We start from the raw sequence: 27,910 nt of genomic DNA, 5'->3' as shown, positions 1-27,910 counted from the left end.
TTTGCTTGTCACGCCTACTCGCACATAATTATGTTGATGTGCCTGGGTCACTTATTTGCAAGAAAAATCCCTAAATATGGGTCCTGATTTGAGAAAAAAATTGTCAAAAACTACCATCAGCCGTTCACTAGTTATAGAAGAATTAAACACGGTCCCAATTTGAGAAAAACTCCACATGTGGGTCCCATTTTGAGAAAAATTGGCAAAACTGTCAAATCAGCCATTTTTAGGTAAAAAAATCCCTAAATATTTGTAGGAGTTTCAGAGCCTCCAGCGGCACACCCGGTTAAAAGGTAATTTGAGTACCCTACCCCTCCCCCCCCCCTACCCCCGCCAACACGGATAGGATTCCGAAAAAACCGTACAGGTCATATATACCCAACAATAATTTGATGGAAGATAATAAAGTATCACGCTTGTCTAACTTTCCGCTATATAGGCCCCCTATTGGGAATTTTGCTCAAAAGATAGCTTATAAAATTGACCAAAATATTGAATATGGCCTCAGTACCGGACTACCGGCTGAGACTAGTCTCAGCAGAGAAGATTCTCATCTTCTCTGGTCTCAGGTACCGGTACTTAGGCCTATCTATGAAAATCTGTTATCATTTATTCAGTACCTTCAAGTTCCCCGGACCCTTTCCATGTTATGTGTTTTGTGGCCTTTTTAATAGGCCTATCAGCCATATATATATTTACGGTCCCAACTTTAAACCCCCTAAAAAAAAAAAAAAAAAGCAGAAAAAAGAAAGTGCTGATATTTAAGTTCAATTTGACCTTGAAAATTGTGTTTCATGCATGGACAGTTTTGGGGAACAAAGGGGATTTTTTTCCCTGTTTTATATTTTAAATAAATGTTAAAAGGATATAATGGTGTTGTTTGTTTGTGTTTTCTATCTTCTTGGATTATTTTTTTAAAACTGAACTGCATTGCACGGCAGGCCTGCTACTGGAAACAATTTTTTTTTCTGGCATTGAGCTTCTTTACTGAAATAGGCCTAATATTTACTTAGTATTAAAAAATACAGTACAAATAACAAATTAAAAGTAGCCTATATGCTTAATGGCCTAAAAAAAGATAATTAAATGTAATAACAATAAAATAAATAGGCCTACATCAGAATCAATCAATCACGATTTTTTTTTGTTCAAACCAATCTCTTGTATCATCTCATGAATATTAATTACCTGCTCCACGTGGTGGTGTAAAGTGTTTACCCACAGATAGAGCCAATGATATAAGAGCTCCCAAGGTCAGTGTTATTTTGCAGGTCGGCAAAGAGAGAAGCAAGTGTTTATAAAAACCCAACATCAATCCTTTCCGTTGCATATCTTACATTGCGTGATTTCGTTATAAAAGCAAGGTGAGGATCACATATTTTGCTTAGTGATATTTGAAATCTTTTGCTAATTTCGTAAATCATAAATGAGTTCTAAAATAATGCTTTTGCCATTTGCTAACGAAACGGGCAACGTTAACGAAAGCGAAACGGCAACAATGTGGCACATGAATGATCATTGCCACATGAATGCAATGCAGCATCATGAGCATCATTCATCACATGCATCATGTGCATGAGGTATATTTGTCCATGCATGCATCATGATGATGATGAACATGTTTTGATCATCATGTTCAATATACCTGATCTCATGTACCAATACCTTGTGTATTGGTACATGATTCGGCGGGTATACTTCAGCAATAGCGAATAAGTGGTCGTTTTTTACTCTTTTCAAAACGTCACATGTACACCAAATACAGCCCCGAAATGGTCTACTTTTAGCGTGCCTTAACTCCGAAACAGTTTAGTCAAAGTTAAAATGCGATCCCCAACCCTTTGCTTACCTTGGCTTGGACGAATTTGCAGTATTTTCCGCTAGCTCCGTGTTGAAAAATGTCCGGTACTTGCCCGGTACAAACATAGAAATGGCCACATTTGCTTCAGTCCTGGTATGAATATTTCTTCCGTAATCCAATGGTTCCAACGTGGGCATCGCGATGATAGTCTCCTACACAACCAGATTGTGTCGGCCTGACGCTCGTCGATCCTAAAAGTGAGGACAGCGTGAGAGCTCTTACCTGCGTAAAAGTCTGTTCGACAAAGGCAATAAGGATGATTGACAGCGCTGTTCATTGGGCGGAGCCATTATATTACGTCATGACAGCAGACAGGTTGCGCTGTTCTCTGACCTTGACTGTTCGTCACGTAGACATACCGTGACCTGGGTACACGTACAAAGCTGGGGGATGCGACTGCGGCCGCCATTTTGACACGCGGTATCTACTCTTCAGAAAAATTACTTTTGGTGACGTTTTATATCAAACAATTTTCGATAACGGATTTCTACTAGGATTTCAATTTTTTATTAATGAAGGTGCATGTAGTTTTGAGGAATAACACGGGATGTTTCGAGTTTTATTTCAACTGGTGGTGTAGGAAGGTGAATGAATTCGTGAATGAGGCCGGGGATTGAGGTTTCGTTGTTTCAACGATCCGATAGTAGGATACGAAACGTAGGCTAAAAATGTCTAATGACGCCATGTTTACATGAAAACATTAGCTGTTGCGAGGTCAGTGTCGTTGAATTTGTTACCTAAATTCCTTTCAGGATATTCTGATTTCACTTATTTATGATGTGTACGAAAATTCACCATATAAACTCAAAAGTGTGAATGCAAGCTGTTATTGCTGACAATAGAAACATTGTTGCAAAGTCATTAAAAACAGGTATGTATTACAGACGTACTTTGGCCGAAACGAGATACAGGCCAGTTAGGCAGTCTACATGATTGAACAGATTCATCAGGATCGGTATAGTAAACTGGTTAACAAAGTTCCTTGTATCTGATCCAGAAAGTTCACTTACTTGTGTACGTTTCAACAACACCTGTTGTCTTTATCAACACTTGATTGGTAGTGACTGCTACTGACAACCGGCGCTAGAAGTAGTTCCAGCGTTGATCTTAGAGTTGCCAGTTGATTTTCCTCCAAGGGATTTTTTAGGTCCCTGTTTCAGAAAGTCATCATATATGTGAGATAGTTGGTACTGTCCTTCATCTCTAAAGGGTCTTATCAGAGAGAGAATCCGTGTGGTAAATTACAAAATCAAGAACTTAAAAGACAAGAAAGATCAGTTGAAAGAAGATGTAAACAACATAATTCCCGCGAAATCGGAGTTGGGACAAAGGATTGAGCGTCACCTAACGACCGTCGCTGAGACTACTTATCAGGATACTAAACGACGTCACCTACAGAAGTTAGAAATTCTGAGTGAGAAAGCCGCCGCGAGAAACAAAAAGTCCCTGGCTTCTAACATCGATTTGTCGGGTTCTCAACTCAAAAAATGGGTCATCAATCTCTCGAAATACAAATTAAATCCTGCACAAACCAGTGTGTTGTCAAAAGGTCTCAATTTTGCTATTTCACCACCAGAAATATGCGCGGAGGAATTTGTGATAGCAACCGAATTGGCGTGCACCCACCTACATGAGGACGATAGAATCCAACTTCGAGGTAAAATAGCAAGCACGTTGAAATCATCGAAAGTACCGGAACAAAACATCACAAAAGAGGAAAGGAAAGCTATTAAAGACTTGAAGAAAGTGGATGATATTATAATACTACCTGCTGATAAAGGCAAATCGACCGTTGTTTTGGACAAAGCTGAATATGAGGAGAAGGTTACTACCATGCTTGGAGACAAGAAGGCGTCGAAGAACTACCGGCAGACCCGACACAGAGGTACAAACGAAATTAGTTACCAAGTTGACAGCACTCAAGAAGGAAGGTAAGATCACCGAATCGAAGTACAAACAGCTTTATCCCACGGCCGAAAATGTGCCAAGATTATATTGTACGCGAAAATTCATAAGCTTAACACCTTTAAGCGCCAATTGTTGACTATACGGCAACCATCGGTTACAGTACTTGAGATGGCTCGCTGATATTTTAGGTGCTTTGGTCGGCAATACTCAACACCATGTTAAGAATTCTAAGCAATTGTCGGAAGATCTTGCAAAAGTGGTTATTGATGAGGAAGACATTCTCAACTCCCACGATGTGGTGAGCTTATTCACTAACACACCCATCGACCAAGTGTTAGACATTGTTCAAAGTAGACTGGAGAAAGAAAGCGTGTTGCGAGTTTACAACAAAGAGACAGGGTTTAAGTTAACAAGTGAGGATGTGGTAGAACTTCTTGAGTTCATACTAACTACCACATATTTTACCTTTAGAGGTAAAATTTACCGCCAGCTGTTTGGTACTGCGATGGGCAGCCCGGTATCTCCGATTGTGGCTAACATATTCATGGAAGCTCTTGAACAGCAGGCGATCGCTACGGCACCCTTAGATTGTAGACCAAAGCTATGGTTGCGTTATGTGGATGATGTGTTAGAAGTTATCAACAAAGATTGCGTCCAACAGCTTACCGACCACATCAACCAAGTTGACAAATCGGGGTCAATAAAGTTTACTTTTGAACAAGAATCCCAAGGTAGCCTCCCCGTTCCTAGACACGCTGATAGTGAAAAAAGACGACGGCACTGTAAAGCTACTGGTCTATCGTAAGCCAACACATACAGACCAATACCTGAACTATCAGTCTCATCACCCGTTACATCAAAAACTTGGTGTGATATCGCACATTGTACAACCGGAAAGACAGCGTTGTGACTGAAGAGGAAGACAAAGTGGAAGAAGAAGAGAAAGTCAACGAAGCCCTTAGAACATGCGGGTATCCTGATTGGACCTTTAAGAAGGTCAAAGACCAATTACAGTGTGTCAAACCCAAGAAAGTTAAAAAAAGACTGATGACAAGACCAGAAGTAAAGGCATGGTTGTGCTTCCCTATGTTAAAGGTGTTACTGAAAGAATTTCTAGAGTCATGAAGAGTTACAACATTTCTACTGCGATGAAACCGCATACGACACTCTCAGAAAACAGCTGGTACATCCTAAAGACAAACGCGATCCTAACAACACCACGGATGCGGTATACAAGATACCCTGCAAGAACTGTGAATTGTCCTACATAGGCGAAACAGGTAGGAAGTTTGGCACGAGACTTGAAGAGCACAGAAGTGAGGCAGAGAAAATGAGCAAAACGGTTACCACCAGAGCAGGTAGAAAGGAATCGCTGTCAACTATACACAAGTCGGCCATCACTGACCATGTCGTCGACAAGAATCACATCATTGGATGGGGGGAAGCTGAGGTCATCGGCACGGAGCAAAATAGATACACTCGCTGGATAAAGGAGGCTATAGAAATAAGAAAGAGGAGGGCACCACCATGAACAGAGATGAAGGACAGTACCAACTATCTCACATATATGATGACTTTCTGAAACAGGGACCTAAAAATCCCTTGGAGGAAAATCAACTGGCAACTCTAAGATCAACGTCTCATCAGGATCGGTTGTCAGTAGCAGTCACTACCAATCAAGTGTTGATAAAGACAACAGGTGTTGTTGAAACGTACACAAGTAAGTGAACTTTCTGGATCAGATACAAGGAACTTTGTTAACCAGGCAGTCTACATGTTCAATCAACAAGGGCATGGCCTGGTTTCAGAAAAGAACGGCAGTCCCTTACACTACAGGCTTCCTCAGATTGTCGTGAACGCCCTGTTAATGAGCGACGTACGGAGAGCTTTGATTTGTGTTCACTTGATATGATATGATTTTATTAACCTGCACAACATCGCGGCCAAACGGCGCCGATCTGTGCCAACCAATGAAATTACTGGACATGTATTAGTCCTGCCAGCTAGTTCCAATAATTGAAACTCACGGCTCTGACCGCGAGTTCCAAGGAGCTATGTGTATGTGCTGCCGCGATTTAGCGTGCATTCATCACCATATTCACATGTACACAATCGTGGAGTGGACTTTTTGCTGCTCATAAAAAGCACTCAAAAATCATCTTTTTAAATATTTTTTTTGGACTAAAGCTGATGCATAGAATAAGTTGAGCAATCACAGATGACATACATCAGTGACACAGGTTTCTAAAGTGAGTATTTTACTAGATATGCAAACTTGCAAAAATAAAACCCTGGACGCACCTTACAGGAGTATCTACAACTTGAGAACAAATCCTCAAACGTTCGAAATTTGTAGTTACTACAACTACCTGCCAGCAAGACTTCAGACTCAGTACACCGGTCGATCTTACCGCTTCCGATGTTGATTAAGATACTTCTTGCATCGATCCCGAGATGCGGAAAAACCAATAGTCATTTTGTCCCACATAAATGAATAAATAACAAAACCCCCGATCCTCGAGTGGACTCACCCATTCGGTGACGCCACACACGGTAATCACCCCTTATCCTCCTTGGTTTCTAGATGAGATAGACGTGTGGATTTTTCTTTACCAACGCTTAAGTATCATTACGAACCAAAGGATCGAGATATACAGTTTGTTTGTTACACTGAGGTAAAAACCAACCAGTATAGTCGCTAGGGAGATAGTTTTGACGACATTTTAGGCAAGAAAAGTGACAAAAACGAAACAAAAACCTAGCTTGTATGTGTGTGTCCGCTCATCTACGGGACACACGCTTTCAAAATGGCACTTTAGGACGCCATTTTATATTTTGTTCTCACGTAAAACAACTATAACAGACTAGTAAGTTACAATAGATGTTTGTACAGTACTGTGTATACATGTATGGTGAGTGATTATCGCTATGTTTATGGTGTGCTCTATCGTTATATCTTTCAGTACGCGTCTGATGACGCCGAGTTACTGCTAAGAGTTCGGTGGGTTTCCGAAGGGACCAGCCTGACAAATCTTCCCCAAAAGGTTTTCAGTTTTTCATCCCTTTGTATATATATTTTTATATCATACCACTACATCAGCGTCAGCCACTGTGCGTGTGGGTCTGTTTATTGGGCTTGAGCTTGTGTTCGGGGGTAGTGCTGTACGCTCCCGATTACTACAATGTCTAGGCCTTGTCAATCATGCCCTTCCCTTGTACCAGAGTGGGACCCGCATCCACTCTGCTACTCCCACAGGGATTGCTCTAAATCAAATAAGTGTGCTTCCTTTTGCATAGGCTTATCGGACATCCACTTCGAGGATTTAGAAAGTAGCGCTCGCTTAGGTCTTCGACACAGACAGAAGAAGACTAAGAAACAGAAGCCTACAGGTAAGATTGATATGGTAGGTACTAGCGAGGCGGCAAGGGCCACGCTAAAAGGTAACCTCTGGGGCTCCGGTCCCGGCAAGCAGGCGGACCCTCCGGGACTGCTAGCGAGCCGAAGGCCTAGCAGCCAGCGAAAGCACTGACTTAACGCCTAAGCTAGTAGCAGGCAGCAGGGCGGTACTTGCCCTAACAGGCGAGTACCAGTCTACCAGTGAGATCTCTAGCGAGCTTCTTGCAGGTGGACACCGCCTATTGCTGGCGAAACGGCGGGTCTAGCACCCGCGAAGTAGCCGGCGGCGGACAGTATGCCAAGGGTACCCGGCTTGCCTGGGTTGAATCCTAGCATACAGCGTGCAGCGGACTTGCCTCGGCCGGTCTGTAGCACGCAGCGTGCCAGTGGAACCCGGGCTTGCCTGGGTTGATCCACGGCACGCAGCACGCCTTCGCTCCCGCAAGGGTCGAATGAAAAGGTGCAGGGGTTTAGCAGAGACGATACCGGGGCTAACGCTTCAGGTGTAGTCTTAGCAGAACCAACTGGGGTTGTCACACGGCAGCGCTCCATGGTGGGACCGCCGAGTGATTCCCTGGGCCTTGGAATGGCTGCCGGCTGTCCTCCGGGACTGGCTAGCGGTTATACCGGGTTGGGCTCGCAGTCTCTCACGGGACAGCGACCCAAGTGCAAACAGTGGCAGCTACCGAGTCGAGCTACGGCTTGACTTCAGTGGTAGCCACTATGCACGCCAGCTTCATAGCTGCCGTGAGTGGTCCGCCACACACAGCGACCTTGGGCAAGGCTCAAGAGGTTAGGGTAGGTAGTTTGAACAGCCTGGCTGATCAACAACCCACTTATGTCCTCGAGAGCCAGCAGAGCGTGGGTGATCCATTACAGTCAATGGGTCAATTACCCCCTTATGATCGATCACTATCTATTCAGCGGAGCATGGCTCCATTGATTGATACTGCCTATTCAGGTAGCGAGGTGACTGATCGGGGTATACACGCCAGCTACCCGTGATACTAGGCAAGCTCCTTTTAGCCAAGGGACAGCCAGTATAGCGGGTACCCATACACACGGCTTGATCCTCTAGCGGGAACGCCAGAGGCATGGGTACAGTGGTACGCAGCCGGCGGGAGCCCTACCGGGCACCTACGCTACAACCACGCAGGTACCGCAGTACTGTCCTGGTTACCACAGTCTCTGTGGCAACAGGGGAGGCGGTACTGGTACTGCTGCTCCATGGGGTTTCCCTGGTGGCGGATCCTTTCAGGGTCAGCTACCAACAGGGTATGCCCCGTGGTATCCGCCGCAGGGTGGTTTCTTCCACGGTGTTCCACCGTGGCAAGTGCCGCCTAGCGTTGGGCAAGCAGTACCACCAGTTGTTACCCAACCCGGGCGGCGAGTGGCTAACCCTGATACAGCTCAGGGTAGGCCGCACACTGCTATGGCTAGGGCGACAGCAGCGAGAGCGTCGCGGATCCCGGGTGCTATAGCTAGCATCTCGGGTCTAGCGGGAGTACTCCCTCTTCTGCTGGTGTTCAGTTGGCTAGCCACACGGTGGCGACACCTCCCTGTCCACCTTCAGATGCCCGTCGTCAGATCTCTTCCTCATCAGAGAGTGAGTCAGAGTCTGAAGGCGAGGGAAAGGAGTCGGAAGATGAAACCAGTAGCGACTCACAGTCTGATGAGACTGTGCAGCTAGCTTCAGGTATCCTTCCCCGCTTCCCGTGAGGAACTCGCTAGCAATGGTCTGCCTGCGGACACCGCTGAGGTGATGAGCCGTGTGGCCCAAGGTTTGGGCCTGGCTTTCTCTCAGGAGGAGTCCGTTCAGGAGGACCAGGGCATCTTTTCAGTAGGATGCCCAGCTAGCGCGTCCACACAAGGGTCGCCTGCACTTGCATTCCCGGCGGACCTCAAGGGTAGGGTTCGTAGGGCTGTCAGGCTCGCTGGAGCTTCGACGCCGCGTGCTTGCACGCTTCCACTGCGTGTTTCGCAGGAGGACTACGAAACCTACCTCAGGGTCCCTGACATGGATCCAGACGTTGCCAAGCGCCTGCCGCTAGCGGCCAAGGCGCACGGGTCGTTCTCCCCCCAGTGGGAGGAGGAGCTAAAGCTCATCGATAAGCGAAGCACGCCGCTTATCAGAGTCTCTAGCGTCGCTACCACGCTTGCCGAGCACCTCGGTAGGAAGGTAGCGAACGACCACGGGCAACGCCGAACTCTTCCGCGAGGTTAATCTGTTAGCGGTGCTAACAGCTAACCTCAACGAGAGTTCTATGGGCCTAGCCCATAGGATGTCATCTCGCCGCCGGGAGAATGCCTGTCTGTCCCTCCAGTCAACTTACGGCTCCGACTTTGCTGATGCAATGAAGAAGTCAGACTCGGTGGGACAGGGGCTACTCTTTGGACAGGCCTTTTGCGCTCCGGTTGAGGACCGGGCAAAGAAGGCCACCAATGAGAGCACTCTGAAGAAGTCGGAGGCTGCCCTGACCAAGGGAAGGGCAGTAAGCGCGAAGAAGAAGCACAAGAAGAAGAAGTCTTCTAAGCGTTCTTCAGCGCCAGCTCCCGCTTCAGCAGGACGCCTTTCACCACAGACTACACCCGAGCCCGAGGCTACTCCAGCACCTCCCAAAAAAACTGGGAAGCGCAAGAGTAGTGCTGGACCAGATGGCAAGCCCCTAAGAAGAGCCGTTCTTCTAAGGGTGGCAAACCAGATCGGTCCTGAGGGCACGGCGGTCGACAGTCCATGCCGGCAGGTTTGGACTTCCACAGGGATTCCCCTGTGGGCGGCCGCTGATGCATTACGCCCAGAGATGGCATGCCATCTCACCGGGCGCCTGGGTATTGTCAGTGGTCAGTGGGGGTTACAGGCTGGAATTTACCAGCCACCCCTCGTGCGCCTGCACGATTCAGAGGTCCACGGTAGTGCCGCCAGACGGCCCCCAGCGTCGGGCACTACTGTCAGAGGTCACTCAGCTTCTCACGAAGCAAGCGATTGTCCCGGTCTACCCCCTTTCACCAAGGGGTTTTGGAGCACGCTTTTTCTGGCTCCAAAGAAGACCGGCGATTGAGGCCATTCTGAACCTCAAGCCGTTGAACGAGTTCATCAGGCCCAAGAGGTTCAGAATGGAGACTCGCTTCGGTGCTAGCCTGCCCCATCAAGGGTATGTGGGCGGCATCGCTAGATCTCTCGGACGCATATCTGCATGTTCCGATCGCACCTCAAGATCAGAGGTTTCTACGCTTCAAGGTACAGGGTCAAACTTACCAGTTTCGATGCCTGCCATTCGGCTTGTCCACCTCCCCCAGAGTGTTTACACTCCTGGTCAGGGCGGTGGCAGCGTACCTGAAGCGCAGGGGAGTCAACATGTGTTGCTACCTGGACGATTGGTTCATTTACGGACGCACCCCGCTGGAGACACAGTGTCTCGTGGAGTTAGTAGTCCGTGCGGTGCGGGGGACCTGGGATTTCTGATCAACGCCAAGAAATCCAATTTGGTCCCGACGCGAGACACCACTATTCTTAGGGGCCCAGATCAACCTCAAGGAGGGGATCGCGGTGCCCTCGCCCGAGAGGGTGACGAACATGGCGAGGTGTGCCCGACTCTTGGCCGAGTCAGAGGGGCACCCGCTGTGGCATGGATGAAGGTTTTGGGCCTTATGGCCAGTATGGTAGACCTCGTGCACTGCCGCTTTCACATGAGGCCTATACAACTACACCTTCTAGCCTTTTACAGGCCCAGTCGTCACCAATATCCCTCGCGTTCCGATGTCGGAGATCGCGCGAGAGAACTCTGGTGGTGGACCCATCAGCCCAATTTGACTCAAGGTGTCAGGTTTCCTGCACCAGCGGTGCGTCCACGTAGTGACGACCGACGCGTCAAAGCTGGGCTGGGGGCCACATCCACGGGACTCAGTCTCGGGCCTATGGTCGGCCACGGAGACGGAGTTCCATATCAACCTTCTCGAACTTTGGGCAGTGGAGAGAACTCTCCAGCATTTCGAGAAGGTGATCGTGGGATCTCATATCGTTGTCCAAACAGACAACACAACCGTGGTGGCCTACCTCAACAGACAAGGGGGCACCAGGTCACCACGGTTAGGCCTGCACGCCCTGCGCCTGGTAGGGTGGTGCAAGGCCAGGCAGATTACGCTGAGAGCGATGCACATAGCGGAGTCACCAACATCCTCGCGGACGATCTGTCACGAGGAAAGGTGTCGGGACCTACAGAATGGTCCCTTGCTCCGCAGGTCGCCCAGACGATCTTCGAGGTGATGTACCACCCTCGATAGATTTGTTCGCATCTCATCGAAATCATCAGCTGCCGGTGTATTGCTCAAGGGTCGCAGACCCACAGGCATTCGCCGTGGACGCTCTGTCCGTAGACTGGGGAGGAATGACTGCTTACGCTTTCCCCCCGATCTCACTGCTCGCAAGGGTGGTGACCAAGATCGGGAGGGAGGATTGCAACGTCATTCTGATAGCACCGTTCTGGCCGCAACACCTGTGGTTTCGACCGATGGTGGATCTACTAGCGGCTCAGCCGCGAGTACTCCCCGAGTTACCAAATCTACTCCGGATGCCCGGAGGAGAGGTACCAAGTCTACCACTAGAGCACCTGCAGTTAGCTGCATGGCCCTTATCAGGGAACGTCTGCGGCGGAGGGAGGCTTTTCATCAGAAGCTGCTTCTCTCATCGCCGGGGTAGACGAGTCTACCCTCCGTGCGTATAGTCAGCGCTTGGCTCCCTACTACGCATGGTGCGATGAGAGAAATACATCTCCCACTAGAGCCCCTGTGCCTCTAGTGGCAGATTTTCTGACAGAAAAGTTCAGGTCAGGACTTCAGCAGGCAACGATAGCCAACTATAAGTCAGCCATTCTCTCGATTCATCGGGGATTTGAAGACGGGTCGACTATCAATTCAGATGGGTCCCTAAGTCTGCTTCTCGACGGTATGTTCAACGAGCGCCCGCCGGAAAGGAAGCTGGTCTCCCCATGTGACCTCAACACAGTCTTAGAGTATATTAAGTGCCCCCCTTTTGAGCCCCTGTCAAAAGCGACCCTTAAATACGCCACTCTTAAGCGGCCTTTCTTCTGGCGTTGGCTTCGGACGGCGCTGCTCAGAGTTGCACGCAGTCTCAAGTCAGCCTCCGATTACTACTAACAACGGAGCGACGCTGTTTCTTCGCCCGGATTTCCTTGCAAAAATGAGCGGTACATTCCGACACTCGCCCTCTTCCTCCCCAATATTGGGCAGGGTTCGTCAATAGCCGAAGACAGGTTGTGGTGCCCGGTGAGGGCGCTACAGCACTACCTTGGCGAACACAAACCTTAAGAGGGGCTCATGACCGCTTATTTATCACTCACGCCAGAACCGCACGGTCCAGCCGCTAAACAGACTCTGGCACGGTGGCTGGTCCAGGTGTTGGTGGACTCGGGCGGCAAAAGACGCCGCCCCAAGGCCCACTCAACCAGATCTATCTCATCTTCGTGGGCCTACCATAGGGGGTCCCCATAGAAGAGATTTGTCAGGCTGTGTCTTGGAAGAACCCGTCGTCCTTTTCCACGGTTTACTACAAAAACGTAAACCAACGACCAGGCGATAAGTTCTCCAGGGCTATTCTGCGGAGATAATATGGTGGTTGGGTATCAGGTGTTTTATGGACAATCAGAATTCCAACATGGTAAGAACCAGTGTTTCTATTCTTAACCACTGAATTTTCAGTTCAGGGGTTTTTGTCTGTTCACGTAGTCTTTCTGTTTCCGGCCGTGAGGGGGGGGGGAAATAGTTTGACCTCGCGATTACCATGCTACCCACTCTCCCGATCCTTATCAGATGCTGGCCAATCTTGTACCTCCATCCGTCGGTTACTTGCTAGATCGATCTTTCAGATGTTGATGCAAGAAGTATCTTAATCAACATCGGAAGCGGTAAGATCGACCGGTGTACTGAGTCTAGTCCCAAACAAAAATGTTTGGTAGACTCATAACCGTGCGATCTTACCTTTCCGATGTTGATAATCCCGGCCCCCGGCCGCCCCCTACAAGTTTGGCCGAGTAGGGGCTGCCCAAGTCGGATAAGGGGTGATTACCGTGTGTGACGTCACCGAATGGGTGAGTCCACTCGGGGATCGGGGTTTTTGTTATTTATTCATTTATGTGGGACAAAATGACTATTGGTTTTTTCCGCATCTCGGGATCGATGCAAGAAGTATCTTAATCAACATCGGAAAGGTAAGATCGCACCGGTTATGAGTCTACCAAACATTTTTGTTTGGGACTAGTCTTTATCATAAACATAGTGACATCTACGGACCTGAAGTCTTGCAGCGGTACATAGAGATGCACTGTAGTCTGTACGTTTAAGAAACTTGGTATGCCAAGTTACAGTTACTGGAACTAGACATAAACTTTGGTTCTAAAATAATGTAATTGAATAAATGCAATGATAATTTTAAATTGTATCTTTAATTTTTAAAACAATTTGTTGTTAATGTTTTAGTTTGTAAGATTCGGGGGTGGGAGGGGGCAGTGGCGCAGCGCAGGGTTATAGCTAGACCAAGACAGTTGAGTGCCGGCTAATTTTAGTATCCAATTAGAATACTGGCTATGGCTCGGAGCACAATCTTTTTCGGGATCGGGGAATAGGATAGGGGCAGTTGTAGTAACTACAAATTTCGAACGTTTGAGGACTTGTTCTCAAGCTGTAGAAGGTGCCATAGGGTGTCTACAGTGTTGATTATTTCCATTATAAATGTCGCAAAATATTAATATTGACAATAATTAACAACCTGTTTCACCTCTCCATATATTCATACATTGCTCACCTGTGTTTTCATATCATATTTTGTGGTGAAAAATGATTACAAATGTGTAATTTGCAATCATTTTTGAGCAACGATTTCTTCGTACCGACGGCTAAGTGTGTATGTGAATGCATTAAACACATACAAACACATACACATACAGCACCTGTTGGAACTCCCCGTCGGAGCGGGGAGTTTCAATTATTGGAACTGGGATATAGGGGGTATACCCCCAAAAATGTTTTTGGTTTTTTACTCCTTTTATGATGAATAAATCATTTGTGGAAAAAAAAGGAAAATAAAAATTTTAAAAGAGATTTTTTTAGTGCCGGTCGACGCCGGTTCGTGCTGGCTACCCCGGCGCCGACCAGCGTGGCTATAACCCTGGCGTAGCATGAATTATTCTGTTGGGGCAACGACCGTGACGCGTGATTGAAGGCGCTGCCATTGGTTGAGTGGGCACAGGCTGTTTTTTTGTCATTTTCCTATGAGATTTTTCAAATTGATTAGGAGGCATGTGCCTCTATGACTCTACACCACGGGGGTGTTCATAATTGAGCAGGAGTGACCCCATTCTGATGATCAAGGGACCTGTTTGGCCCTTGAGTTTCCGCAATGATCTTTGATATAGGGAGCAAATAGGTAGCCAGTGCTCCAAAGAGTATCTGCTCAAAGACATAACTTAAAGCTGGGGGCAGGGGGCTCATATTTGAGCGGGAGTGACGGTCAGTGACCCCATTCTATGTTCTGATGATCAAGTGAACTGGCCCACAAGTATCTGCATGATTGTTGGAATAGGGAGCATGCGCCAGCCAGTGCTTTAAAGGGTGCCCCTCAAAAACATTTTGCTGGGGGTGTATACACCAGTCAGTGCTTTCAGGTGGTACTACACCCCCTGATAAATTTTGTGACTAATTTTTCTCAAAAAATAACTACACAAGGAGTCCAATTACTGAATACTTTGACACTGAAATTTCAGTGATTCAAGACAAGTGATTCATTATAAATATGTTTTAGAAATGAGGTACATTGTAGCAGTAGGCCTACCTCTTTTCTTATCATAAATAATGTACCGCTTGTCTTGAGTCACTGAAATTCCAGTGTAGTAACTGGATTCCTTGCCCTTATAATACCTTCAGTGTGTAAATAGCAATTTTCTCTGGTTCCAACCATGAATAACAAGAATAGTTTAAGGGTCTAAAAAAAATTCCCCTTTTTTTTAACATATGTTTACACTGTAAAACTGACTGGATTGTTGTCTGTTTAAATGGTTAGACAAATAACTGTTCATTTACACCCCTAGTTATTATTGTTTGAGAAAATAGTCACAAATTTATCAAGGGGTGTAGTACCACCTTCTTACATCCAAGCAAAAGTGGACATGACTCCAAAAAATGAAATTGCCTCTACGTATTTGTTTTAACTTTCATATTATTCCAAACAGATACATAATGTTCAAGTTCTAAACTTTTTTCGGCATTTTTCTAACATTTTGTTTTTAAAAAAAGCAATTTTTTCGGAGAGTGTATTTTTAGTGCCAGCAAAGGTAATGCAATTATCACTTAGCAGCAATAGAGGTATCTCCCAACTGCATGAATATGCACTTTTATGTGACCATGGTAACAACTTTCTAGCAGTAGTGTAGCCAGTGGGGGGGAGGTGAGGCAGACTTCCCCTGGCAAACTCAAAAGTGTTTAAAAAACCAATGTTTTATAAAATACAAATAATATGCAATATATGCAAATAAGCTCATTTATGTACGCAAATAACATGTATGACACAAACATCAGGTCACAATATCCAATCACCAAACCAAGAAGTTGATTGGTTATTGCATTTTAAGCTACAGACTGAATTAATGAAAATGTAGACAAAATATGCAAATAAGCTCATTAATATTCATAAATATGCAAATAACATAATGTAACGGAACCCCCAGTAGGCACCTTAGTAGGCCTACTAATATTGAAAACCATCATTTAAACTTCGGCAGCACTAATCATATTTTTATCATATTTTATAATTATTCATTTAAATCTTTATTTCATTTGCTTAGGTATCGCGTGCTTGCTTTGCAGGCGCAGCGCGTACGCAAATTGCGCGACCCAAATTGCTTGCGCGATATAGAAATGAAATGCCGATCGTGTTGTTTTGGAACGGCTGAGTTGCGGCCCAGGCTTTGTACCGGGTGGACGTGTTTTCATGTCTTGCAACTCATACTGCGGTATGACATTCTGAAAGACTCGCTAATCCTTTTAGGATCAGCTACGTGAGTGTTGTAATAATTCGTAATGATTCGTATTTAATATAATATCTGACTAGAAATGTGCTTTTAATTTACTTATAAGTTTTGGATACTTTTGGATCACGGAGACTCAGTAAGCGCGGATTAATTCCGAGTGAGTTCTCGCTTATGGCGTGATCAGGTTTTTGGCTTTTCTATTTTTAACTTCAGTCAGATAAATAAAATACGCATAATCTATAAAACATAAATCATTAATTTCTTTAGTTAATTCATCTCCTTAATTGTCACGATTTTCTAATCAATACTTCGGCCTTTTATAAATAAATATAATATAGTAAATGTATTTGAGATATCGGCGATAGAGTCCGATATACTCTAAATTTCGTCGTCAATTTGAGCGTGGGAAATTACAGCAATCAGCTGTTCATTTGTAAACAAACCCACAATGATTTATAAGTGAAGCTTTTATGCCGAGGCACTCGTGACTTTTACAGGATGAAGTGACTGATTTTAGTGATTTAATAATGTCGTTATTTTACTGATAATTTCAGTGATGAGATTGGAGTTGTAAACTTGATACGTGAATATTGAATATATTGTTGTGCATTGTGAAGCTTACAGTTTATGCTGGGAAACCAGTACAATATAATATTGCTAATTTTATATGTTGTCATGAGTCACCTTTATTGACCTGATTTCTTTAACTAAGTTACTTAAATTAATTAATTCACAATCCGTGGCAAATCACAATCAATTCTACAACCATTTTCATAATTAACGACCAGGTATTTATGCTATTTATGATCCTGACATTTAGGCCTATATTTCAATCGATCCTTTGTTGGGACTTTCACGCTACCATATTTAGTCCACATCTGTATTTGTAGGCCAAGGCACATCCGTTTCATTTGGGGGCAGCGGTGGGATAGAAAGTCTTTTTACCAGATTTTCGACCCGCATAAAATTGGCTACAAATAGTGTTAGTAAAGGATCAAGTAGATAAAAACGATGGATCAGTAACGTAAGCATAAAAACCTCATGTTAAAGAGCAATTAACCTCAACAACTTCGAAACTCGATACGTGACTCGAAACTTGAAAATCCGAATCGAGATCACAACGAGGTGCTCTTGGCGGTATCAAAGTTGGAAGAGCGGGCTACACACATGATTACACATGCCAAGTGCTAGACGCTACAAAGGGTACGGTATTTGACGACAATGCTGTAATAACTTAAGCAGGTCGAACCCTTCATGTAACTGAACCATGGTTAAACTGAATCCGAACAAACTAGTACCAACAATGAACTCCCGGCTTACTTCGAAGATCTTTGGGAAAAATCCAAAGAAGGTCTATCTGAGAGCCAACAGAGTCAAGCCCTAAGATTCATCATCAAAAATCAAAACAGTTTTGCTAAATCCAAGATGATATGGGCCTGACCAACGTTGTTCAACACAAGATACATACCGGTGATGCCGCACCCGTAAAATTCAAGTAGTTCGAAAATTTAACTAATGCGCGACCAGTGTTCGAATTTAGGAAAAATAAATGGTTGTCCCACGGACAACCAGATTACAATTTCTGGTTGTCCGTCTAAGTTTTTGGTTGTCCGTAGGCCTACAAATGTGACTTTTGGCTAGATTTATGGTTGTCCGGCGGACAACCGAATCAGTATTTTTGGTTGTCCGGCGACTTTTTTAGTTGTCCCGGGCAACCGCACAACCAAAATTTCGAACCCTGGCCATGACAGTTACCACTGCTGCCAACGAGTCTCCGAACTCAACAGACATGCAAGAAAAGCATGAACAATGGCACATAGCCTCTTTACACAGTAAAGTTGGTCAAATGGAAGCAGCTATAGAATGTATTGTCAAAATGCTGACTGAGGCTGGTTTCAGTGATCAAAATGTGTCGGCTTCAAGGTACAAAACTAGTAACGAGCAGGATAACATGGCATCATTCAGTGAAGCCACTGCACACTCTCAGTTTAATGACTATGAGCATGCACCAAACAAGCCTGACATCAAACTAGATAAATATGATGGTACAACATCATTGTCCAATTACCTGCTACAATTTGAATTGGTAGCAGACTACTATAATTGGAACGATTATGAGAAAGCTATGCATTTAGCTGCAAATTTAAGAGGTACGGCACAGGGAGTATTGAGTGATGTGGATATTTCAAAAAGACATGACCTCCATTCACTGTTAGCTTCCTTGAACCTAAGGTTTGGTCATGAAAACCAGGAAGAATTATTTTGGATGAAATTAAATAATAGAGTCAGAAATCCTAATGAAACTTTACCTGATTTGGCTCATGATATTCGCACCCAAAATCCTCAAATATTCGCACCCTCAAAATCAATATTTCCGACTAACGACTGATTTTGATTGATCACATATGTTTCATTATTTTGTGTGTGTGAAGAATGTACCACATGATCAAGGACATAGCATGACACAGATGGTAAAGATACCAACCTGTACCATGTGTAAAGTAGTTAACTGGCCTTGGTATTTCCACATGCTATCTCACATGGCCCAAGAAAGATGAATCGCAAAAGTCCAGTGACCGCGCCACCCCACGAGAAAGCAGACAAAATCAAAAGATCTCAGCTTGTACAAGATCATGAGAATGGAGGTGTTAAAATGGCAGACGTTGAATCTCATATAAATGCACTAAAAATAAATTGGATTCGAAGGGTTATTCAAGGTGACAAAAAATGGATAAAATTGTCAAGTCTATGTTTGAATGTAAAGATAACGATATTTGCTGTACAGGTCTACTTCGATTTAATGCAATGAAAAATAAGGTAGACAACAAGTTCTGGTATGATGTATTATTTTCTTGGTCCACTTTCACAAATATTTTTAACTGTGGTCAATTAAATTTCAATCAAATTGCAAAGCAGTACCTGTGGTGGAATGATAAAATCAAAATTGAGGGTAAATCAATTCATTATGTTCATTGGAAGGAAAAAGTGTCCTTTTTATCAATGATTTACTGAGAGAAAATGGGACTTTTATGTCAAAAAAGGATTTTTCGGGAGGCGCGGTTAGTGGATTTTTGTTAGAGTATAGTTGGTAAACGAAGAAAAAAAACAGGTCCTACTCGTCGGACTAGTCCTGACATACAACTGTGGAGGTGTTCTTCAGTTTGTTTTATGAATGACTTGTCTTAAAGGAGTATTTTGTGATCCTAGCATCCTCTTTTTATGACATTTTTCAGTACATATCCACGAAAAAAGCCTATTCCCAAAATTTCAGTTGATTCCGATTTTATGCTTATGCGAGTTATGCATGATTATGTGTATTACACTGCTCCATAGACAATGCGTTGTAATTTCGTTCTGGTGCACCAGAACGAAATTCAAATTTCACGATATCTTTGCTAAAACGAATTAATCTGCAAGAAATATTTTGTACATAAACATTATGTAGCCAGAGGTTTCCAGTGATATAAAAATCTCAACTTTTTTGAGAAAAGTGGGGGATGAGGCTGTGGATCACGAAATGCCCTTTAAGTCCCATTCAGACTCCACATTGCAACACGATGTGATGCTTTTAAAACATCGCAACATTGTGCGATGAAATTAAAAAGTACATTTTAATTTTATGGCACGATGTTGCAATGTTTTTAAAGCATGTAGGGTTGTAGCCACTGTGATCGGCACTGGTCGGCAGTAACCAGTACTCAGCCTGACCGACCGGCACTCAAGGGAATTATAGTTCAGCACTAATATGACAAATTGTCCTCAAATGCCATTACTGTCAAGTTATTGGCATTCTGATTCAATTTTCTCTTAATTTTAGCCGGCACTAAAATTAGGCTAGCTACAACCACAGATCCTGGAACTGTGCTACAACCCTGGTCTGCATCTCATTATATGGTCATTCTACCGACCCTTGATTTTCCAGTAGCCAATCACAAGCATTCAAGGCCATGATACCGCAGCGCAATATGAAGGAAGTTGAATAAAGTTTACATTTTTAAGCCTTTTGACTTTGCTGTTTATTTGTTGGAACTAATCATTTTTAAGATAAACTTGTCCATGGTATGGTACTACAATTCAATTTTGAATTCTGCCTCCGCAATTTTTCAATATGTATGTTTTACTAATTTATTTCCAGAATTACCATGTGACATTTGGCACATTTTAATCAGTATTAATTAATGGAAGGCAGCATATTTTGTGGGAGGATCAAATGCATTTTTGATTTTACTATAAATTTTTACATGTGATTAAAAACAAAATATCAACATGTTAATTAGAAAGAACAAAACAATTTACGTTATGTGAAAATTAATAAAATCAAATGATTTGCATCAGGGAAGCATGGTGGCCCAATGGTTAGGGCGCGAGCTTCATAATCGAAAGGTTGCGGGTTCGAGCCCCACCATGAGCAAGATAGATTAATTCCCATTTGCTTCACTCCACCCAGGTGTAAAATGTACTAAAAACTGTAAAATGGGGAGCTGCTGGGGGTAATCACAATCTTAGTCTGAGCTGAGAGTACCTGCGCATTAGTTGCAGACTTAGTGAAGCGGAAATGATTCTGATAATGATATATCCTATACATGTAATGGCAGCAGAATAATTATTGTTGAAGTGTGCTCACAAAGTGTGGTCATGCCCAGCTGAAGCACACATTAAATCAAATAACATAAATTTATTGTTTTATTTTTTTTTATCAGCTACTCAACCTTGTGATTCTGCTGATGCTAGATGAAAATTAGGCTATTCCGTTCAAAATTCACACCACCCCTGTGGAAGATTTTGGAAATATCTTCCACAGAGGGAGTATCAATTCCAAATGGAATTAACACATTTAATTAGCAGCTCTATTTGAAACTCATTCTCCCTCAGGGGAAGATTCAGGTTGAATCTTTCTTAGGGGGTGTATGAAATTCAAAAGAGCTGCCTAATGTTTCATTCCATCTGAAATTCATACTCCCCCTGTGGCAGATATTTCCAAAATCTTCCACAGGGGTAGTGTGAATTTTAAATGGAAGAGCCTAAATGTCAGTCCAGATGAAAATTAATAGTTGCAAATTATGATCTCAGCAGGTGGTGATAATTAATACACCATTAAGGTGTTGCGATGTTGCAATGTATTGAAATGTTTTACCATAGACAGTAGAGAGATTTACCAATATTGACATGTCAATGTTTTTAGTCTGTTAACATTGGCAACATTGAAATCATCAATGTTTTTGACATGAAACTTACTATACTTTCTTGATTAATATTAAAGTACATGATTGGAAGTATATGTTTTATCTCAAAAAATTGTTTTGTCGACTTTGTATTCATTATGTTAGAGCAGGTCACAAATATTCAATGTAGTCGATGTTTTTATTTCATTGTTTGGGTTTTCTCAGGACACCCTCCATTTTTTCCTTATTTCGGACACTGTGTTATACACAGTATGGATAAAAATGTTCAGTCTCTCAATCTAATTTTGAATCACATCTTATTATTATTGCAGCTTGCTTATGTACGTACAATGGGTAGGAAAAGAGGCAGACGCAAATCAGAACCATGTCCAGCGCCCTCTGAGGCTGCAAAGTGTTGTAACTCAGAAAACCAGTCTGAGCCAGAATCACAGACAGTTGCAGAGTCGGTACCAAACGCCAAGTCTGTTACATCTGAGAAGCAGTCGGGTAGAAAGCTACCGGGACGTGGGAGAAAGAGAAAAATTGAACCAGCAAACGATGCTAACGATGATCATAATGGTTTGAAGAATGATGGTAAGTTACACTTTTCTTCATATACCGTTAGTTAGAAAATTACCGTATTCGTCCGAGTATAGTCCCACGTTCGAGTATAGTCCCATCCCCACCATTTTTCGAAAAATTCCAGAAATTGTAAAAAAAAAATTTTTTTTTTTTTTAATTTGAATTTGAATGCATTTTGAAATCATATTAATAGAGTATGACATGAATTAAAATTATCAATTTTCATATTAAAAACACAAAACATGCAATTTTTTTAGGTCAACTATGAATAATCCTAGCATTTAGGTCTAGGTCCAGGGACACTCCAAAACCGAAAAAATAAATAACCGTTTTTGTTTTATTTTTTGAAATTCAACTATAATCCCACCCCCAATTTTGAAAAAATTTCACCTAAAAAACGGGTGGGACTATACGGACGAATACGATAATTGATGGAATTGCTAGGGCTGCATAGAGTCTTATGCGGCCCATACAAGATCAATTTGATTGGTCAATATTGGGGACCCTAGATGCAGGACTGGATACCAAATAACATTTCTTTTCAATATTATTGAAGAGATCTAATCTAGTTTGATTTTATTGACGGTTGGACAACAGAGGATGTTTAAAGACATTCCCACAACCCAATGGGGTTTCTGACCTTGTATGTCTGGCTTTTGTACACATATGGTACAGTTGATCATGCCTTGCATTGGAATTGTGTGCAAATATCTGGTGTTTTCTTCCTATTATTTAACATTCATAACATCGAGACTTAGGAATAAAATTAATGCAGTGGGACAATATGAATGTTTCCTGTAAGAAAATCAAATATCAGTCCTAAGTCTCAACTATTAGCTCGTTGGCTGCAGTTTTAAAATGACCATTTTGTGTGTGTGGCAATGGGGACTTTGCCTTTAAAATTAGGTTATATTGATCAAATTTCCCAATCATAGTGCATTGTAGGAATGCCTTTAAGCCTCCTCTGGTTGGACAATAAAATCACTATTGATGTTCGTGTGTGCAGTGCACAATGGTAGATTTTGTATCCACTCTTGTATCTAGGGTCTTTGATATTGATCAATCAAATTGATTGTGTATTGGCCATATTAGTCACGACTATTAGCAGTAGTCACGACTTTCGAATATGACTAAGCTGATTATTGTATCGTCCAGTCCATGGAGACCTATAAGTAGCTAACAGGGCTCGAAAAAAGCAAGCTAAATTTCCCATAATTCATAGCATGTTTTGATATACAGAAAAGACACAATTTCCCTCCAAATACCAGAATTTCCCTCCAAACACCAACATTTCCTGGGAATGAGCTTTCCAATTTCCATGGTATCTCAATTCACATTATCGCTGGGATTATTAAGTTTTAAGGCGTGCAAGTGCGATCGCACACCTTAAATCGCCTGTCAGAGTGTGATTTATAGCACACATCAATTCCTAAACTGCTTACCGAGTGCAATTTAATAGCACGCCTGTTATAGTGATGTGGTCGGCACCGTTTTTTATTGTCGACATGTCGATATAATTCGTATACCGACGTCGACAGTGTGTCGACATAAAAAAAAATTCTAAAAAAAAAAAAAAAATTTTTTTAATTTTCAAAAAATATTTTGGCCAGAAAATCAAGTTATAGGCCCAAACTGACTTGTTATTCAAGGTTGAAACCAGAGAAATACTGCTACTCAAAAAAAAAATGCCAATTTTTTTTACAAAGTTGAAAAAGTTGTACATTTTAATTACAGCTAGCAATGCATACTAATTCAACGTGTCCCTGACTGTTCAATAGAAGCAAAGGTAATCAAAATGTACAAGTTCATCCAACTTTTTTTAGTAGCAGTATTTCTCTGGTTTCAACCTTGAATAACAAGTCAGTTTGGGCCTATAACTTGCTATTCTGGCCAAAAATATTTTTTGAAAACTAAAAAAAAAATTGATGTCGACATGTCGGCATACGTGCCGACGTCGACATTATGTCGACATAAGGCATGTCGACCACATCACTAGCCTGTTATTTTCAAAACTCGACACCTGTACAGGGGTTATCAAATCATTTGATAAAATTAGTCCAGGGCTATATTTTAAGTCAATAATGGTTGATACAAGGCTGTCTGTCAAACCCTTTTCAAAAGTATTTTAAAGACACAAAATTTGAAAAGAGAACAATGTATTTTTACTGGACCGGACCGATACTTCAATAGTTTTGTGTTATTAGTGACTGGAGGCGTTCAATATGCATTGAATACAAGGTCATTGTTGACTTGTTTTGGAACTCCAATAGTGTATTCATGAGCAGCATTTAAACGATGAGTGATTTTGTAGCATGTTTCTTGCACTTTCTGTTTAGGGTTGTAGCTAGGATAGTTTTAGTGGCGGCATTTAATGAAAATCTTGCATATTCGGCAATTTTTTGCCAAAATGAACCAAATTCTTGACTAATCCAATAAAATTGTGCAATTTTGGCCCCTGAGTGGTAGGCTCCAGTGCCAAAATTGCAGTAAAAAGTAAATCATTGGGTAATATAAATCATTGTGCTTTTTTTCTTTTCGCCAAAGTCTTTGTACATTGTAGCTATGGCTATTTAGTTGCAACTATTTTTGACTACTAAACAATGTGGATGCATAGACCCTGGAAATTTCCAGGGTCTATGGTGGATGACAATTTTAGAAAGAGGTAGATTGATTCCTTGCTGTGCAGCCATTCTAAAAGTGTTGTTTTTACCTGAAAATCAATTCAAGATAGCATATTCAGGCTCATAATATATGCCTTTAATGGATGGGTCTAGGCATTTTGAAAAAACATGGTTTTTAAACAGATCAATATTTTGTAGAGCTAAGTACACTTTTCATTATGCCTTTTGTTTGAAGCAAGCAAATCAGACAAGCGTTTCATAATGCATGCAGGGGTCAAAATAATTGTCCTTTTTTTAGCCACTAAATATGCCCTCTTAATTTTTTGTTTAGGGGCAATTTTTAGGTTTTAGGGCTACTTTTATTTCACTTTGGAATATGGATATTATGTGTATTTGTCAAGTAATTTATAGGGAAGCGTTCTAAACTGGTTTTCCAGTGAAGTTACAATTCCACTTCCTGGCCATTTTTGACCTCGCTATTCCACGCCTGGCCCGGGATGCCTGGTGGATGTGGTCTAGAAATTTAACATGAGTTTGAATGTGCTCTCTTTAACCTACACAGGTGTGGGTAAAAGAAATTGTTACTTGCAAGCTTGAATATCAAGAAAAAAATGAAACCATCGTGCTCGTGAATGGAAATTCCCTATGATCTCTTCCCAGCAAAAACATTTTATTCATTCTTTTCAATGTTAGTTTTTCAATGAGGGTGATTGTTGGGCTTTTGGGTGTTGTTTTTTTCACCCTGGTTCACCTTTGTTTTGGGGGCTATTTTGAAAAAAATGAGGGGCAAATTGCCCGTCGCCACCATGTGTATTTTGAGTGATTTTATATTCTCTTCAATGTGTTATTTTGCCAATAAATTAGTAAAGAGATAATCAGTCATTTGCCACACACCCCGATATTGAAATTCAGATATTTGCATTTTTGCGTATCCTTTCTAACAATATAGACCTATTTTGTGATTTTTTTAAATTTATGCAAAGCAGTGCTGGGGATTTCCCTGGTGATTTCTACAGTCCATGATATACTATGGACCACAATGGCCTCATCCCAATGGCATAGTTCAATAACCTCAATTAAACAGCCATAGTGCAAAATTTTACCTCAAGTTACAGAGTATGAGTTTTTGTCCCTAAATTTTCAAAGGTCAGTCAATGAATGTACCTGTATGTATTGGGGTTAAAGAACTGTGCCCTGGTGGGTGAGCATGTTGTGGATCCTAGTGATAATAGATACTCATTATACATGGACATCTACATGTATCACAGCTGTTGCAAACCTGTGATACTGTAAACGTAGACATTTTTGCGCTATGTTTCATTTTTGTGCTTTTCGATTCCAAAGCAACTACCACGAAAATAATATCAAGTGAATATATTCCTTTTGTATAATTATCATATATAGGATAGTGTATGGAAGCTTATAAACACAAATTTAAAACAAGGGAAATTTGGCCAACCGCAAAAAATTACACATGCGAAAATATGCATTTTTACAAAAATCAGCATTTTTACCTCATTGTACTGAAACCCAATTGAAAGTGCTTTATAACAGATGTAAGTTCTAAAGGAAGCTGCATAAATTTGTATTATTTATAGACAGGGCACTGTACTTTTATGTGGAATACAATATAAGGCCAAAAAAAAAGGTTTGTCTCAAACTCTCAAAGCTTGCGCGCGCATTTGTAAAATCGCGTGATTTGACAAAAAAGAAATGCAGAAATTTTTTTTATTTAAAAAAAAATTATTTTTGTTTAGTTTTATTTTTCTCAAAATACCATAAAAAAAGTCGGGAATAAAAAAAAATTGCATTTCGCATTTGTTTTCAAACCACTCGTGAGCTTTGAGACAAACCTTTTTTTTTTTGCCTAATAAAATAATTGCAATTGCAAGTATAGTTACTCCAGATTCCAGAAATAGTCTCTAATAATGCAGCACTCATTTTTTGGAATTAATAAAATATAATGAAATATGGCTTTTGAAATCCTATTAAATTGTTTAGGTAGGCTAGCTGGGAATAAATGAAATTCCTTGTTGTTCAGTCAAGTTTTGGATCTAGATTTTCTGACGATAATTGTCACAGAAGTCAGACTTGGCACAGGTCTATGTATTCAAAATCATGTGTACATGCATATTATAGGATAAAATATCTCTCTTAATTTGTGTCTTTATAGCAACAAAATCAGAATGCATAATATAGACTGAAATTAGCCTTTTATTCAAGTCTTTATAGCATGCAATTTACACCTAAAAAAGCATGTTTTGCGCCAATATTTTAAAAAATGTATTAAAAAATATTGACCAAATATAAAAATAAATTGTTTTGGAGGGTCGGTAGGTCAATCCTTTCTACATCTTTTTTTTTTTCATGGGCTCTTCCTCCATTTTCCCTATAGTTTGAAAATTTTGCATTTTTGGACTGATTTAAATGGAAATACTTCTTATTTGTAATTAAATATATATGCATTTAGTAAATAAAATGAGTGAATGACAAATATAAAATGTCCTTGATTCTGTCCAAATTTAAAGTTTCTTCTAAAAAAAAACCACCCAAGATTTCTAATTTTTTTGGGTCGGTCTCTGAGTGTGTGAATGTAAAGTGTGTGTGTGCAGACACACGGTCCTCCAAATTGTCTAATTGTACCCATACATTAAGAATATTGGTCAGTGTAATCTGTTCCATTCAAGAAATACCTTTGCTACCATCCTTTTCATTGAATATCTGTTTTTTCAACAGACTCCAACCAAGCTCAAGACACAACAGCAGTTCAGCTTAGTCCCCGTAGGAGCAGCAGGAAGCGAAAGCCTTCCATCAGGGCAACTTCTGCACCTCCAACAACCAAAAGGTCAAAGGCTAGGTCAAACAAAAAGATCCCTGAAGCACCAGCAGATGTCAAGGTCCCTGAAGAGAACAAGTCAGGAGTTGAAGTTCCTGAAGCTGAGATGGATATTTGTGGACCTCCTTCAAGCAAGAGGCCAAAGGCTAGGTCAAGCAAAAAGATCCCTGAAGCACCAGCAGATGTCAAGGTCCCAGAAGATTGCAAGTCAGGAACTGAAGTTCCTAAAGCTGAGTCTGATACTTCTGCACCTCCAACAAGCAAGAGGCCAAAGGCTAGCACAAATGTAAAGATCCCTGATGCACCAGCAGATGTTAAGATCCCAGAAGATTGTAAGAGAGGGACTGAGGTTTCTGAAGGGGAAGCGGATACTTTTGCTCCTCCAGCAAGCAAGAGGCCAAAGGCTAGTTCAAAAATCCCTGAAGCACCAGCAGATGTCAAAGTCCCTGAAGATTGTAAGTCAGGAACTGAAGTTCCTGAAGCTGAGTCTGATACTTCTGCACCT

General features: G+C 42.2%; 1 protein-coding gene across 1 annotated transcript; it reads left to right on the top strand.

The window, feature by feature from the left end:
* Positions 1-1,276: 1,276 nt before the first annotated feature.
* LOC140158416 (uncharacterized) lies at positions 1,277-27,897 on the top strand. The gene is made up of 4 exons (XM_072181507.1): positions 1,277-1,364; positions 21,699-21,960; positions 27,306-27,860; positions 27,893-27,897. Exons 2-4 carry the CDS (start codon positions 21,717-21,719, stop codon positions 27,895-27,897), a joined length of 804 nt encoding a protein of 267 aa, XP_072037608.1. The 5' UTR covers positions 1,277-1,364; positions 21,699-21,716.
* Positions 27,898-27,910: the final 13 nt, after the last annotated feature.

Source organism: Amphiura filiformis, chromosome 8, assembly GCF_039555335.1.
Source record: "Amphiura filiformis chromosome 8, Afil_fr2py, whole genome shotgun sequence".
NCBI classification, from domain to species: Eukaryota; Metazoa; Echinodermata; class Ophiuroidea; order Amphilepidida; family Amphiuridae; genus Amphiura; species Amphiura filiformis.
The sequence above is the reverse complement of the archived record's forward strand: the minus strand, read 5'-3'. Positions and strand labels throughout refer to the sequence as shown.